Source organism: Morus notabilis, unplaced genomic scaffold (assembly GCF_000414095.1).
Source record: "Morus notabilis unplaced genomic scaffold, ASM41409v2 Scaffold697, whole genome shotgun sequence".
Classification (NCBI taxonomy): Eukaryota; Viridiplantae; Streptophyta; class Magnoliopsida; order Rosales; family Moraceae; genus Morus; species Morus notabilis.
This window is the reverse complement of record NW_010357121.1, coordinates 444,385-462,327: the sequence shown is the minus strand read 5'-3', so window position 1 is coordinate 462,327 and position 17,943 is coordinate 444,385. Positions and strand designations below refer to the sequence as shown.

Here is a 17,943-nt window from a genome sequence, read left to right as displayed (position 1 = left end):
AGTCGGAGACGGGGGCGGAGGGCGTGCAGTAGCACGGTCGCGTGAAGTTGCTGAAGAGAGAAAACAAAAACGGAAGAATGAAAACGATTATAAATCGTTTTCAGATTTTCATATAATGACAAGAACTTTTTTGTTTTTAATTTTTCAAAATTTTAACGCCAAACGCGTTTTTTTACTCGTTTTCATTTTTCATTCTCGAAAATCGTAAAAAATGAAAACGAGAAAGGAAACAAACAGGCCTTAGTTATTCCAATTTAATTAGCCAATGAAGGCATTGTATAGTATTTTCTTCTTTCTTTACTTTTTCGCTCATGTATGTTGTTTTTTTTAAGCGAAAAAGTAAAGAAAGAAGAAAAATACTATATAATGCCTTGATTGGCTCATTAAATTAGAACGACTAAGTTATCTGATTTTAATCCTGTTGTCCATCCATAGGGTTGGTGTTAAGATTTTTTTTCATGTTGTGACTACTCAGTTTATTTTTTTTTTAATTTTTTTTTTCAGTTTATGACCTACAAATAAAATGAGACACTAGAGAGTAACTTTAATTTTTGTGCAAGTAGAGCTCTAAACAGGATCAATGTACACTGAAAATGTAATGGGTTCAATTCCAGTATTGCATGAAATATTAGCAACATAATTGACTTTTCCCTCGAGATTTAATGATTTTTTTTTTCCGTTTGTTTTTGACGTTCTTATGGGTTCTATTTCGTTGGTAGTATGACTGAACCTTATGAACCGTTTTATTTTTAATCTTTGATTACTTGTTGTAAAAGTTATAAGTTATGTTACATGAATTTAAGATTTCTTTTCTCTTTTCTATAGTGGATTAAAGAATTGAAAGTATATAAAGCATATGAGGCTACAGCTGGACGACTTTTAAATAAAAAATTGAGCAGTACCTTAGATGTCGCATGTTCAGTAAGCAACGTCTAAAGTCTTTTTAAATGCGCATTGTTAAGGGGACTTTAGACGTCACCCAACAAGCGATGTCTAAAAGGAAGGTTTAGATGTCGCATGCAATCCTTACTTCTGTGGTGACTCTCCTGGTTACAGATGTCGAAAACTCGGAGCTCACGAAAACCCCATTGTTCAGCAATCGTTGATCACAGGTCATATTTCTCGTAATCTTAAGTTTAATGTCATTGTGTTATGCTTTGGCTATTGTTGTTTTTCATCCCATTGTTCTTGGTAATCCTCTTTTTAAAGTTATTACCAACATTGTTGTTGACAGTCTTGGAGTTATTGTTTCTCAGAATCAGTTCGGTTCATTCTTTAAAGACAAATTCAGGATTGCATGACTTTGGAAACTGAAGGTGTTAATACGCTGTACAAAAGAGAGATTTGGAGGAAACATGTCCCTAAAAACAGGAAATCCGGAAAGGGTTCGAGACCATGAGTTGGCCTTTAATTTAGCATGTTTTCAGAGCTTTCGGCTTCTGTGATACTTGGCGCCAAGTAACTTGGATAAATTATACTTATGGTACTCTCGTGGGGTGTATCCGGGTGACCCTGTGTCTCCTTAAAATTTCTTGTTGCAGAAGATTTCGTTAAGTTGTATAATACAGAGAAAAGTGGCAGCTGAAGTCTTGTTGCCCTTTCGGCTCATAAAAGGAGAAAAAAATTCCAAATATCATCATTCGCACTTTTTTCGCTAATCAAATATTACTACACTTTTGATTGTAAGTGATTGTAAGTATAAGGTGTGTTCGTTCCGTGGATTCAAATATTTAATTCGAGCTAAAATATGATATTTTTTTAGAATTTTTAACTGTAACAGAAAAAATTAAATATGACGCTTATTGAGAACTTTTAACTGTAACAGAAAAAGTTAAATATGACGTTTATTGAGAGCTTTTAATTATAAAAATTTAAAAATAAAAATTTAAATCGGTAAAATGAACTGAGTCGACTCATAGTCTGATGATAACTCCACACTGACTCTATCATAAAATCATGAGTTCGCATCCCCGTCCCCAAATTAAAAAAAATATATATATTACTAGCACTTGAGTTGGCTAATTTTTATTCCTGTGAGCCATATGCATCCAATTATGCAGCCTCCATTGCACAAGTGTTGCAATAAGTTCAAGATTTATTGCTACTAAGGTAGTCCATCCAAATAGCAATAATGACAAACGTGCACAACATACAAAAAATACAACCACCATTGCAAAAGAAAGAACAAAACATCACCCAAAAACTGCAAATGACTTTTCAAGCAAAAAAACAAAAAACAAAACTGCAAAAGTTTACCAAAAAAGAGAAAAAATAAAAATCTGCAAAATATTTTATTGAAGAGTTACAAAGGAAATTGGCCAAAAAAAAAAAAAAGAACAAAACAATATACGAAAATTCTCAGCAAGATAAAGATTCTGTCACAAAAATGAAATACACCTATATATGCACAACAAAAAGAATTACAAACAAGAGACCCTGTATTCAGATACAGACCTGTTAATAAATAAAAAGAAAAAAAGAAAACTGTGAAATCAGAGATCAAATACCTAAAACGTCCTGCAAAGAGAAGCCATCAATGGACCCAAATCCATCAAGCAATCCCTCGAAAATTCCATCCTCGTCACAATTCGGATCAAACCCTCCATCTCCTAAAATCCGATCAGCATCCTCATCCTCTCCGACCCTACTCACGGCCTTTCCCTTCCTATCTCCACCGTCTTCGCCGTCGACGGCGGGCATATGGCCTTCAAAGAGCGCCACGTGGCCGAACAGCTTGTCCTTCCTCGAGAACGTGGTCCCGCACGAGCACCGCCATTTCGCGGTCCCACAGCTCCTCAGGTGATTCTTCAGATCCGCCAGAACAGAGAACTTCTTCTTTTCGCACCGATTGCAGGAAAACATCTTCGGACAGTGGCTCCTCTTGAAGTGATTCTTCGCGCAGATCGCCGATTTCAGCGGCCGGAACTTCCTGTGCGCCTTGTTCCGGTTACATCCGCTGTGCGGGCATGAGAACCGGATGGTCCGGTTGGAACCGATCGGACCGGTCGGACCGGGTTTGGCGAGCGCCTCGGCTGTCTTGAACTGGTTCCCGTGCGCTCTCATGTGCATCCGTAGGTTCGCGTCACGGCGGAATCCTTTCCCGCAGATCTCGCAGAAGTGGACGTGCTCCGCCAGCAGCTCCGCCGCGTCGAGCTCCACGACCTCGAAATCTCCGCCGTCGGCGGTGGCGCCGTCGTTTTCCTCCTCCTTCACTTGATTCGCCACCGGCAGCTGCTTGGTTAGGGAAAGGGCGAGGAGAGCCGTGCCGTTGGCGACGATTTCGTGGATCGCGGAGGCGATCTCGGAGGAGACTGATTCGATCTGATGATGACTGATCGGAGAGTTGAAGCTTATCGATTCGGATAGGAAGCGGTGTAGAGAATCCATCCTCGTTTGGACGGCGAGGAGGTTGGCGAGCGGGTCGGTCGGATCGGAATATTGGCCGGAGTTTGACTTTGACATCGTTGGAAGGGAGAGAAGAAGCTGGGGTAGTGCGTTTGTTGATGAGAGAAGAAAGAAGTTGGTGCGTGTGTTGACTTGTTGAAAGTTGAAAGATGGACATAAGCCAAAAAGCCGCCAAACAAAAGAAGACAAAAAAGGACTGGACATTGGAAACGACCAATTACAAGATAAGGATTTTTTTAGAAAAAAAGATTTTGGGAAGTTGTATGGTAGGAAATTTACTACTATTTTTTTCTAAGGAAAAACGGTAGGAAATTCACTACTCAAAAAACTTTATTGTTAATGGGAGTTTTTTCAGTAATCTGTTTTATAGTAGTTTTAATTTTTAATTGTTAAATTTAACTAACATTATATTATATTAAAAAAATATATAGAACAGATTGATTTTAATATAAATTTAACGGTTGAAAAATAAAAAATTATTAATAACCTATATTTTTAGAAATTACTAAAAAAATTCTCAATTTTAAATCATTTGATGCGTCCACATTTAATATTTACAATGCGCAATATAGAATGTTCTTATTTTAAATCAAACTGTTTAAAAAGTTAACTCAAACGGTTAAAATAGAGTTTCACAAATAGAGCAATATAAATGCACCCAAAGTTTTTTTTAAAAAAGTTCATTAATTACCGTAAAAAACATATATTTTAAACGGCTTCTTTAAATAAAAACGTGTTTTTGAAACTATTGAAGTAAGTAATATATTTATCATTATTTACGGCGTAAATAATTTATTATCAATAAATAATTACGTATTAGGAGAAAATAATTTTTTACTAGTAAATATGTTATTTTACTTTAAAACTGTTTCAGAAAAGCTATTTACTTATTTCTCCTTTATATAAAATTGACGACTATACATTTTCAAGATAAGAGAAAGAGAAGTGGTCGAATTTATTTTTAAAAAGGGAAAATTATTGATTATCCTTATAAAATTTAGATAATGCGTCCGATCTTTTAACTTATAAAAAAAATACTAGCACTACTCTTTTTATCACTCTTTTTTTCATTCTCAGCTTTTACTATTTGATAAGTGGACTCCAATAACATGATATATTATTATTTAAATAGAAAATGAGATAATAGACACCATACGTCAAATAATAAAAGCAGAGAGTAACAAAGAGAGCGACATAAAAATTAATGCTAGTATTTCTCAATTTGTAATTTAAAGAAATAACACCATGAATGTTGTTAAAAAATATCATGTCAATTCGTCCTTTAATTAATTATTAAGAATATATTAAACTATTTGAAGACTAGATCATACCAAGAAAATGTTTAATATAAGGAGAGCCGGCTTCAAGCAAGGCTATAGTGCGTTCCCAAACGTGCAAGGGTAGAGAGTTTGTCCAGAGAGGCTAAAAAGCTAGATCATACCACTCACCCGTTCACTTTACCGATTCGAGTTTAGAATTTGAGTTTTACTACAGTAAAAAGTTCTCAGAAACAGTCACATCTAACTTTTTTACTACAGTAAAAAGCTCTCATATAAAATTACATCTAAACTCGAATCAGCAAAATAAACTGGCCAATTTCTACAATAAATATTTAATAAACTAGCTTACAAACAATTATTTAATTAGAATATAAATAATTAAGTACAACAACTAAAAATCAATTATTTAAGCATACTTCCCTTAACACTACAAAAATTATTGATTTGACGTCGTTAATTAGACGATGATTTTATACGAAATCGTCATCAAACGTGCCATAAAAAACATGGTGGTTGACGTGGCGATTATAGACGATAGTTTTTTAAAAAATCATCATCTAATACTTGTATCTTTAACGACGGTTTTTCTTAAAACCGTCGTTGAATATAATTTTTAACTCAGAAAAACTTTATTTCGTGAAAATTCACTCAAAAATCAAAATGCCCACCCATTGAGTTATTCTTCCAATGCTTCCGCACAGACAACGCCGCCACCCCAAATAGGCCCTTTCTTCCTTCCGTTCGCCGCCGTTTTCTCCACAAATCCGGGAGGAGCCATAAATCCACAAAGAACATCAAGTAAGTTTCATTAATTTTCCCATTTTTTTGTATAAACTTGATAAAAAAAATGAAGAAGATAACTTAGATTTTATGGGTTTGAGTATTATAGATGTTAGGTGTTTATTGTTTGATAAAATTTGTTTATGTTGATGATGAAATTAGTTTAGGTTTTGTGATTTTGAGTAATAAGGGTGTTGCATTTTTAGTTTTTGTCTTGAATTTGTTATGTAGATGATGAAATTTGTTTAGGTTTTGTGGTTTTGAGTAATATGGGTGTTGAGTTTTTATTGTTTGTCTTGAATTTGTTATGTAGATAATGAATTTTGTTTATATTTTATAATTTTGAGTAATATAGATATTGGGTTTGTCTTGAATTTGTTAGGTAGATGATAAAATTAGATTATGTTTTGTGATTTTGAGTAATATAGACGTTGCGTTTTTATTTTTTGTCTTGAATTTGTTAGGTAGATGATGAAATTAGTCTATGTTTTCTGGTTTTGAGTAATATCGATGTTGGGTTTAATTTGTTGTTTTAAGTAATTGTACGATTTATGTGTTTGGGTAAGTGAGATAATTATTGTTTGGTTTTTTGTGTAACAATGGATAAGAAATGGATGTTTACAAATAGGTTGAATAATGAATATAAGGAAGGGGTTGAAGAATTTATTTCCTTTGTAAAGAATACAACGAAAGGGAATATGATTCGTTGCCCGTGTGTGCAACATGGTTGCATTAGAAAACAATCAATGCAAGATCTTCGATTCTATTTGTTCCTATATGGCATTGATTGGACTTATCAAACATGGATATGACACAGTGAAGAGGTTCCAAGTTCATCTTTAGCGATTAGGGGAATTGAGAGGAATGACGTTGATGTTGATTATGAGGAAGATAGAAGTAATATGGTTGAAATGATTAAGGATATGGAGGAGGAATTTGTGCACCAACCAGAGTTATTCGAGAAGATGATGGAAGATTCGGAGACACCATTGTATAATGGGTGTAAGACATATATCAAATTGTCTGGATTGATTAGATTGTGGAACTTGAAGGCGTCTGGTGGGCGGTCAAATGCAAGTTTCACAGAATTCTTAGAATTTTTAAAAGATGCACTTCCAGATAATAATCAAGTGTCAGGTTCTATATACGAGGCTAAGAAGGCGTTAAGCTCTATGAGGATATAATACGAGAAGATACATGCGTGTTTGAAAGATTGTGTGTTGTATTGAATGATTGCGTGTTTGAATGAGTGTCTGGTGTGCCACGAGTCTAGGTGGAAGAAAGGTAAGAAACCATCTAATGGGAGAAAAGGTGTTATGGTACATTCCGATTCATGTTATTTTGTAAGATAAAGGGGGAGTTGAAAGGATAGATGACAATTTTTTGTTAAATTACTATATTGTCCATTTAAATTTTTTTGAATAATTTAATTAGAAGGTAAAATAGTCTTTTAAAGTTAAAAGTATATGGATTATTTGGATCCTTCCATCAATGTAACGATTCAATTTGGTGGGCCATGAGGGAAAGCACACCCCTCCACCTCGAGTAATCTTGACAAATACCCATAAAAAGTGTGTCAAAATTTTTACTTTTTTCTCTTTATTCATAACTTTTTTAGTCAAATAATTAGACTAATAAAAGAGTATTTATCAAGAGTAAGGGGTAAATGTCCAGACTCATGCACTCTTAAGAGTAAATTCTCCATTTTTTCCTCCACACTCTCCTCTCCCTCCAACCAAACAAGAAATTAGACCTCTCCCTCCACCCCTTTCCCTACCTCCATCTATCCTACCAAACATACTCTTAATTTAGCTTATAAGAGCCCGTTGTATATTTTCTAAATGACATGTAGGTTGTATATTTTGTAAATAACATGTAGCTTTCCAATAGAGCGACATGTCTTGCAGACTATCATTTTGATATCTACTTTCAGTCGCATTTCTAAACTCAGTTCATAAATAGAAAAAATGAAAAATAAATAAAATAAAATGATGCGTGTAAGAAAAATTTTCTGCACTTGTACATTCATCACTAAAATAAAATAGCAAAAAAATTATCAGCAACGAAAAGAATGGCATTCAAATGACCTATATAGGAGAATAAAAAAGAAGACAAATTCAAGTTTAAAAATGGAAACCAAACGCACAAATTAAAAAAAATAAATTTAAGAAAGTGGGATTAAAGACTCCGTGCAGGGAATGATACAGTATATAAAGTAGTCAAAGAGAAAATGGGATTAAATCATATACACTAAAAAAAAAAAAATGGAATTTAAAAAAAAAAAACTTAAGGATGAAAAATGAGATATCACCAAACAAAACCAAAAAAAGAAAACCCAAAACCATAACCACCCAGCGGCAAATCCAGTCTACCACCTTTAGTTGGGTGTACATTTATTTTATAGTATTGTTTAACAGCTACTAAATACATATATAGTAAGACTCATAAGTAATATCACAATAGGTAAGTGATGTAAAATGGAGGTACACACATGTTCATTTTACTGATTCGAGTTTTACTATAGTAAAAAGTTCTCAGAAACAATCACATCTAATATTTTTATTATAATAAAAAACTCTCACATAAAATCACATATCAATTTAAATTAAAAACTCGAATAATCAAACTAAACGGGCACATAAAAATAACCAATCGGAGTGGGGGCTAAAAAATAAAATTACAAAATTTTCATTATTTTTTTTAATTAAAAAACGTTGAGCGAGACAGTAACCCTCTCGGGCCGCGATGTAAATCCCCCAAAACCACCAACGCAGTTCATAAAGGATTTCAAAAGAAAACCGAATTTCGGTAAAAATATAATTCAACTAAATTTTCGTCGAAAAAGAAAAAAAAAGAAAAAAATTCCACTTGTATAAAAGGCTAAAACCTGTCCCTTACTTGATCATTAGCGCTCAAATTTCCTTTCAATTTCTCTGCTTCACCTCTCTCTCTCTCTCTCTCTCTCTCTCTCTCTCTCTCTCTCTTCACTTTCTCTCTCTACGTTTCACTTCCTTGCCGATCGACACTTCTTTCATGGCGTACTTCACGATGTTCAGCATCTTCAACTACTCTCCGCCCGTCAGACTAGACGGCAGAAACTACTTGACGTGGAGGTGCGCCGTTCTTCCCCTCATTCGCGCCTTCAATTACGAAGGCTTCATCTTCGGCACTCATCCATCTCCGCCGAAGTACCTTCAAGATCAACCTCCGATCGCGCAAGAGAACGGCCCCGTGGCTCCGGCGGTGAGCGATCCTATGGATCCGGCTGAGAACGGTCCGGTGGCTCCGGAGGAAGACGGTCCGGCGGCGAACGATCCGATAGCTCTAGCGGAGAACGATCTTGTGGCTCCGGCGGAGAACGATCCGGTGGCTCCGGCGGGAGACGGTCCAGTGGCCCCAGCAGAGAACGGTCCAGTGGCTCCTGAGGGCGAGAATCCTGATTACGTGACCTGGAAATGCCAGGACCAGTGTCTCTATGCTTGGATTCTCTCGACTTTGCGGGTAGAGATTTTGGGCGTCGCGATTGGGACCGACACTTCTCAGGCTCTCTGGAACGCTCTGGAAGAGATGGTCGCCCAGCTCTCCAACACTTGGACGGGCCTTCTTCAGAGCCAGATCAATTCTCCGGCGATGCCTCTTTGAAAAATTTGACGTCCGGTACTCGTAATTCTTGATCGATTTTGCTCAATTTCGGTTGAATTCATGATTTCTTTGTTCTAATTGGTCTCTGTGTTGGTTTCTTGGTAGTCTTGAGTAACTGTTTGGCTCAAATTGACGAGCATTATTGTCATTTGCTAGGCTTTTTCCTTTCAAGAATTTTAGGTTACTCCCGGTATTCTTCTTCATGTGTCAGTTCTATTCGTTTCTAGCGGATGATCATCTGTTGTAGCTTGTTGATAATCACCAGTAGTGAATTCAATTGTTATTATTCAAGAACATTCACTACAACAATTAAGCCCATTTGCGACGACATTTTTTGCGACGATATTTGTCGTCGCAAATAATACTCTATTTGTGACGACATGTCATCGCAAATACCAACCGTTAAATAAAATAACCATGTCGTCGCTAATAACTTCAATGTCGTCGCAAATAATATTGGTGCGCAAATTTCAATGGCGCGGATTTTTGGCGCCAAGGTAATCCATTTTTTTGCGACGACAAGTCGTCACTATTTGCGATGACATTTATCGTCACAAATAGTTTTACCTTATTTGCGACGACATTGTTTTACTGTCATCTCAAATAATCTGATTTGACGATAAAGTAGGCGCGAGAAAAAATCATTAGTTGCGACGACTTTAAAATATTTGCGGCGAGAAAATATCGTCGAAAATATTTTAGTATTTGCGACGACATTTATATTAATTTGCGACGACAATGTCGTCGCAAATATTTTAGATTAGCGACGACATTTTAAATTTATTTGCGACGAATATGTCGTCGCAAATAACTCTGACCTAATATACCCATCTTCTTCTTCTTCATTTTCTCCCGACGCTCTCTCTCTTTCTTTCCTGCAAAATCTCTCTCTTGCAATATCTCTCTCTCTGCCTCATCATCCCGTCGCCGCCGCCCCCGCCGCCGGCCTCTCCTTCTCTCTCTTCCCTTCTTTCTCTCTCTCTCTTCCGAGTGGATCTCTCTTCTTCCCCTCTCCTTCCGCCGCCGCCGGCCCTCCCCTTCCCTCTCTCCCCTTGTCTCTCTTCCGTTCTTTCTCTCTCTTCCCTTCTCTCTCTCTCTCTTCTTTCCCTTTCCTGCTGCCGCCGCCGCATTGCCGCCCTGCTCCCGCCGCCCCGGTCCCGCCGCCCTGCCCTTGCCAGGATTGCATAGAGGTGAGTTTTTTTTTCCTTAAAATAATTCTGGTGACGAATTGCATTCACAATAACTTGTTATTAGAACTAGATTATACGTAGAACTTAGAATTATTTCCTAAGCATTATACTTAGAACTAGATTATACTTATAACTTAGAATCATTTCCTAAGCATTATACTTAGAACTAGATTATACTTGGAACTAGATTCGAGCATGAAGAGCATAGCATTTTTTTTTCTAGAATTTGTAGTCGTAGCATTTCATAAATTATTAAGCTTCGTCAAATTAGACCGCACTTTAGATAATTATCTTCGTATATTTTCGAGTGATTGCTTAAATTTTCATATTCGTTAATTTAAATTTAACTTTATTGATTAATATTTTCTATTTATATGCATCATATAGATCAACATATGACTCATTAATTAGTAACAATTCTGTTGAGATTAAACTCTCATTGAATATCAATGTGAGAGACATATGAGAACATTTAATATTAATCTTAATGCAAAACTTTTTATGAATAAGCAATTAATTTGTTTGTGTATCAAATTTAAAACTATAAAAAAGTAAAGTATTCATTCTTTTTTGCGTTTTTTTATTGTAGCCCTTTTTTTTATACAAGTGGATCAAGCCCATAATATTTTTTTAAACTCTCATTGTGTCTATATGTTACTCTAGATGTTAATAAAATGTTAATTTTGGTGTTTGAAAATTATGTTTGATGTTTTAATTTGATGTAGGCGTTTGAGTAGGCGTTTGATTTTTCACATTCGTCCTTGTTTGCACGGTTCCTCTGACGTAATCCTTCTATTTTCAGCCCCCGTTTATTGGGTTTGAACTTTGTAAGTTTTTTATATTTATTTAGTTTAAAATTGTAGTAGTTGTATGAATTTGGGATTATGATGACAATATTTGAATTATGATTTCATTATATTGTTGAAATTTAGTATATGTTTATGATTCTTGTTCTGGGTGGCACATCTTGCAGCTATGGTGTGCCGAAATCTTTTAAAGTTGTTTTTCTGCAGGTTTTGATTTTTGGATTATATGAAAAATAAGTCGTTATGCTGCCGAAATTTAGTTAGAAAACCAGAATTTTAATAAGTTCATTAACACACTTTAATTAATAAAACGTAATTGTGTTAATTAAGAGTAAAATTAAAATTAATTAAACACATTAATAAATTGTTATGTCTGTTGTTGTTTATAGTTGAAATGCCGATTGACAAAAGTTGGACTTATTTGAGGAACCGATTGTCGGATGAATATTGGAATGGGTTATCTGCTTTTATTGAGATCGCCAAAAATTATGCAACTTCAATTGGCCATATCAGCTGTCCTTGTATGAAATGTAGAAACCATGAAATGCATCCAGTAGAAATTGTGAAAGCGCATATACATCGATTTTGTTTTGATCCATTGTATAGAACATGGATTCACCATGGTGAAGTAGAAGCGGTTTCAGGTGTAGACCCAATAGTTAATCAACCAGTAGATGAGATGTTTGCAGTCTTAGAAGACGTTGCTGGGATTAATGATGACCATGGAATGTTGGATGAGACGCATGTGGATCTAGAAGATGCACAGTACATTGAATTTAAGGATCTACTTTCTGAGCTCCAGGTGGGATTGTATCCGGGATGCACAGTACGCATGTGGTTCAAGCTTCTCATGTCAAAGTTATCCTGGTTGTGTGGTAAACGGTGTCAAGTTTCTGACACGCAATCGGGATATGAATCGAAGTACTCAAAATAGTGGTGTTTGTGTTCACGGACCTGATAACCAAATGTTTTATGGAGTTTTAGAGGATATTTATGAACTGTCCTACTTGAATGACAATTATGTTATGCTTTTTAAATGTCTGTGGTTTAACACTCGTCCGGGGAAGAAAAGGATTCAACACTACAAAAATAGAATAAGTGTTTTTGTTAAAGACACGTGGTACGAAAACGAGCCTTTCATACTTGCATCTCAAGCAGAGTAAGTTTTTTACGCAGACAATTTATTTAATGGTCCAAACTGGAAGGTTGTAGAACACTTTAGACATCGACATATTTGGGACATTCCAGAAACTGACATTGATGACGTGATGATAAGCCAGGATACAGAGTCTACAAATATTGAGTTAGTAGTGGAACTACCAGAGATTGACTCATTTGTATTGAATCGAGATGATGGATCGTCTAATGTTGTCACTTCCGATGTTGATGCAATTATGAAAGATAAGTCTGCCGTAGTTGATGATTTTATTAATAACGAAGACGATGAAACTTTAGAGGAGTACGTTGAAGAGGAAGTCATCGAATCTGAAGACGATGATGACATAAATGATGATGACGACAATCAACAATGTAGCAGCGATGATGAGTAGAACTACAGAATAGTAATCTTTGTCATTTTTCTCAGATTTCATTTTAATATTATGATCTTCTTTGAATTTATAAATATTGTTATTAATATGAATTTGTTCACAAACATTGATGGCTGGTACGGTAGCGACTTGTGCTGGCTCTTCAGGGGGAGCGCAGCCTCTTCCCGATCCTCACAGAGTCCCCGCATACTGTGAGTTTGGTATGTTATTCTGACTTTTTTTCTCGTTCTATCATATAGTTGACCTAGACGCTCATCTGCCTCCTTCAGATGATGACAGTCCTGATGATGATTCAGCTGTTGGCGATGCTACAAACTTAGACGAATAGTTCCGTTATATGTTCTATTTTATTTTTCACTTCATTTAGACTTTTATATTTTTTTGAACATTATATATGCACTTCATGTAGTATTCATAATATATTTTATAAATTTATTTAGATTTACTGTTTTAATATTAATTTATATTCCACTTTTAATGTATCTTAATAAATTATATTCAGTATGTAACATTATAATATTTAATTAAAATTATTAAAAATTAATTAATTGCCATTTTTTAAAAAATTGAAAAAAAAATTTATTTCAGTTTTTTAAGACGACTTTTTTATACTTGTCGTCACAAAAAAGTAAGATTATTTGCAACGACATTTTGAAATTTGTCGTCGCAAAAAATATTATATCACGAGAATTTCACAACGGCGTATTAGCGACGCTTGTTGTCGCAAAAAAAAATATGTCGTCGCAAATATGTTTACGACGACACTGTGGCGTTGCAACAAAAGTTTTTGTGACTAATTTTTTGCAACGACATATCTGCGACGATATGTCGTCGCCGAAACAATTATTTGCGACGACACTGGGGTTTTTGCGACGACTTTTTGTCGTCGTAAAAACTCCTTTTTCTTGTAGTGATTAATGACATTCATATGATCATTTTTCCTTTCTTTCTTTCTCGGTTATCGCAACGATTCATTCTACTTGGTGATTACTAATTACCAATTCTGTTTGTGCGAATATTATTGATTTCCAATTTATATTATTTGCCGTGGATATATACAAGTGTTCAATATTTATGCATGCATGCATGTACAGTATGCATGCATGTATATGTATGTATGTATGTAAAGTTCGTTTCTACCTGGATGGTGGATTAATTATGTACCAATTCCATTTCTGTGAATGCTATTGATTTACTTTTTTGTTTCACAGGGGAAAGGTTGATTTAGCTTTCCAATTTCTGTTATTTACGCTGCATATATTCAAATAGTTCAGTATATACATACATATATACATATATAATGTTTTTTAAGCAACTCTAACCATGTTAGCTATTTCATTATTTTAGTTCAAATAGCTAATGATTTAACTAGAATTTAATTTTTTTCCACTCCAATTATTAGCTAAATAATTAGCTATTTTAGAGAATCTATTTCACACTAACTAACTATAGCAAACAAGAAATGGCTAGCTATTTGATTTTTTCTATTATTTTATTATTTCAAACTATAATAAATACAAAAGTTCTTTTAAAATTTAATAAAGTTATTTATATTTTTGAACTCAATAAATATTAAAATAATCTATAATCTTAGAGATGCTCTCATTGAATTAACAATTTTTCGTAAATCCCTTACCGGACGTTATAGCTTAGCTTTGAATCCGAGAGTTGTTCTGAACGGAGAATGATAGAAATGTGAATCCTATTTTAATTCCATCGAATTAATTATTTGGGAATTTCAGATTTAACAGAAATAACTGAAAGTTGGTTACAGAGAAAAGAAAGAAAACTGAAAAGTGGAATCCGATCATGTCTTGAAGCAGTTACTGGGGAAATCAAGTTAGCTGACTCAGCAAAATTCTGTTAGTCAGCAACTGTTATCAACTGCTATTTTCTAGTTTGTTATATAAGTTTGTTAATAGTTAATCTTGCTATACAAAACGCCAGTCGGTTGCATTTTTAGGCCCAAAGTGAGCCATGTTCACTCGGCCCAATCCAATGGGCAATTTTTTTTTTTTTTTTTCAGAAATAGTAAGAAATATGTCAAAGTTTAAAGCTAATTTTTAGTTATAGAAATTAATTTTGACCTATTTATTAATTCATGTAAATTATTAACCTATTAATTTTAATTAATCTTAAATCTTGACCTATTTCTTTTTTTTTTTAATAATTATTTTTCAAAAAACAAGCTTCTTTCCTTTGGCGTCTTTAATTGGCATTGAACGTACGATATGTCCTATATATATGGTTGTACTTTGTGCACGTTTTCTCTCACTTCTCTGTGTTTTTTTATTATTATTTAATATTTTTCTGAGCGCTTCCCTTTTGCTATTCTTTCAATTTACGTGCCATGCATGCCATTATAGTACGTATAATTTGTTTTTAATCACATTGCAAGACTGCATGTTACTCCCTATTGTTCAATATGCAATTCATTTCTGTTATTCATCTAATGACAGCACAATAAACAATTAAAAAGAATAATTAATTTTCAATCTAGTTGTTTGTCAAAAGTGCACGTTCTACATGGAACTATAGAATAGAACTATCAAGCATGGTCGTGGTCAGTCAAATGTGTAGTATATAGACACACGACATGTTATTTGACAGATACGGCATATGGCTATACGTCACGTCGTTTCTCGTTGCATCTTTTGTACGACACGGCCATATATATAGTTAATTCACGACATAAATTAATGGATCCTAGAAGCTTATCATTATGTTCAAAGATTATCGACAGTATTCTAGGGTATAGGACCTGCAAAGTTATAAGACTCATTTAATTCGCTTATTCAAATTTTTAATTTGAGTTGAAATATAATTTTATGTGAGTTTTTTATTATAGAAAAAAATTTAGATCTGACTATTTCTAAGAGTTTTTTTTACTGTAATAAAACTTAAATTTTAAACTCAAATCGATAAAATGAAGAGGGCCGTAATCATTTCATACGTACCATCATTATTATATATGTAAAAACACACACATATGTATAAGCCTTTTCTACGGTTCCATCAATGAGGATAGTCCTACCATCGTAATATTTTAAAGGCAACATGACATTTATTTAACATAATGCGAATGTTAAAAAACTGTAACACCATAAATTTAACCATCTCAGACTTTATCACACTTACTTTAGTTACCTAACGTAAGACGGGTGTTAGAAAGGTTAATAAGAGTCGGAGATAATTAATTATTTTAATATCTCGCATTTTCAATATTGGTGTTACTTTTTCACTTTTATATGTAATAATAGTAAGATCGCGTCTATATATATATATATATATTTGTTAATATTAATTCTATTATCACATTAGTAGTAACTGTTGACAACAAGACTCTAGATTAATTACAATATGTATCCCCATTAAATTGTTAAAGATTTAAAAACATGATATATATAATAAGGTAAAGTCTTTAGTCAAGTAGGCATCTTTTGCCTGACCAGAACGACAGTTGTACAATTTAGAGATTTTTTGTACATTTACATAACGACAGTTGTATAATTAAGTATAAGTCTTGTATATTTATGCGTTGTACAATTCAGCATATATCTTGTACAATTTAGCATATGTCTTGTACAATTTAGCATATGGAAGTTGTATAATTCAATATAAGTCTTGTATATTTACATGTAAAGATGTATAAGTTGTACGACAAGTTGTACAATTCATCATATGTCTTGTATATTTACATACGGCAGTTGTACAATTCAGCATAAGTCTTGTATATTTACAGAAGTACAATGTTGTGGTTTTCAAACATTTTAACTAGCATTGAAGGTAATATTTTGTTCCTTATATGATTTTTATGTAAAATTTTAAGTTATCACGTGATGAGCATATGTAATTTACCATTAAATTTTTAAAATCATTGTTCCTTTTATTATTAGTATCAAAAGTTTTGCTCAAGGAAAACGCAAAGTTCAGGGATTAATCAACCAAAAAAAGTTTAGTTGCGGGCGTTGTCGTGAGGCGGTGGGTCTCCTCATCCGTCTGTCGGAAGTCGCCGGTAGCAAGATGGCTGCGGAGGAGGTCGAGAGAGAAATGGGTTTGGCTGTGGGAGTGGGAGTGCGCTTGAGAGACGCATGAAAATAAACCTTTCATTTACACCGTCGATTTTTTAATCTGATGGCCACAATTTTTGAGCGGATCAGTCAGGTAAAATTAATGTGCTGGATTAGAGACTCATCCTTAATATGTATATTGGTTGATTTGTTGTATTTCATGTTATTGATTTGTTTCTTCCAATTAATCACTTTCTCATCAGTGTCTTGTTATTCGAAGTCGTCCTCCCCATCAAACAAACCCATAATTTTACCAAACAACTCCGCTGTGAGGACAATAACGTCTTCCCACATATAGTCAATGAGTAATCCTCATCTTTAAAGTTGTCCACCATCCACATAATCACGCATATATCGGCGACTATTGTCTTGAACTGGCTTTCAAAGTGGCAACCTTAGCACTGGGGAAACTGGCACCAACATCAATTGTTGGCTCACTAGTAGTGCTCGCCTGTGTTTTCAATAAACATGTTCAGTTGCTTTGTTAAACTTGTAATTTAACTTCAGAACTTGAGGTGGTATGGATGGCTCTTTCGCCTACTGTAAAACTGTAAAAACTGTGCTTTTACTAAGCTTTTCCCCCCTCCATAAACGATTAAGCCTCACACATTTTTTTTTTTTTTGCTAATCAAGCCTCTCTCTAAAAGAGCTTTTTTTTTTTTAAATTGGGTTTCATATTTTTTTAATATATTTTTTCCCTGTAGCCATCTCCCTTGTCTCTCACATGATATATACGTGGCCACCAACCTGACTCTTCCTTCTCCCTTTTCTCTTCGTTCAACACATGGCCAATAAAAGCTACCATTTGCAGTGTACGGAAGCTAGCACCTATGAATGCTTCTGTAATGACGTGATGAATCCCGCACGTCCATTTCCATCGAACGGCTGAAAATTACCTGCCAACTAAGTCAGATAAATAGTTTCTGCCGGACTAAAGACCTTTCCTATATAATGATATGGATGTACGTAGTTGGTAGCAGCAAGGAGCAGAATTCGTGGCTGCAGGTACTTAAGCATATATTTATTGGCTTTTTCTGTGACAACTCCTTGTTTATTTAATCAATAATCACAAATGGGTGCCTTTTTGACTATTAACTTCATCAATGTACTGACTAATTAAATTGTCAGCTGACTGAATTTTCTCTCATATAATATATTAATTATGTCTTTGGCTGTGGTTTTCCAGGTGGGGTATCCAATGATGCGATGCATTATTATAT

At 34.5% G+C, this 17,943-nt stretch overlaps 1 protein-coding gene across 1 annotated transcript; it reads right to left on the bottom strand.

Annotated features, from left to right (window-relative positions):
- Positions 1–2,340: 2,340 nt before the first annotated feature.
- On the bottom strand, positions 2,341–3,571 carry LOC21404958 (protein SENSITIVE TO PROTON RHIZOTOXICITY 1). Its single transcript, XM_010089307.2, has one exon. It carries the CDS (start codon positions 3,460–3,462, stop codon positions 2,500–2,502), a length of 963 nt encoding a protein of 320 aa, XP_010087609.1. The 5' UTR covers positions 3,463–3,571; the 3' UTR covers positions 2,341–2,499.
- Positions 3,572–17,943: the final 14,372 nt, after the last annotated feature.

Bases quoted from the DNA above. Each gene is read 5' to 3' on its own strand.
- LOC21404958 (XM_010089307.2), bottom strand. From the start codon at position 3,462: ATGTCAAAGTCAAACTCCGGCCAATATTCCGATCCGACCGACCCGCTC.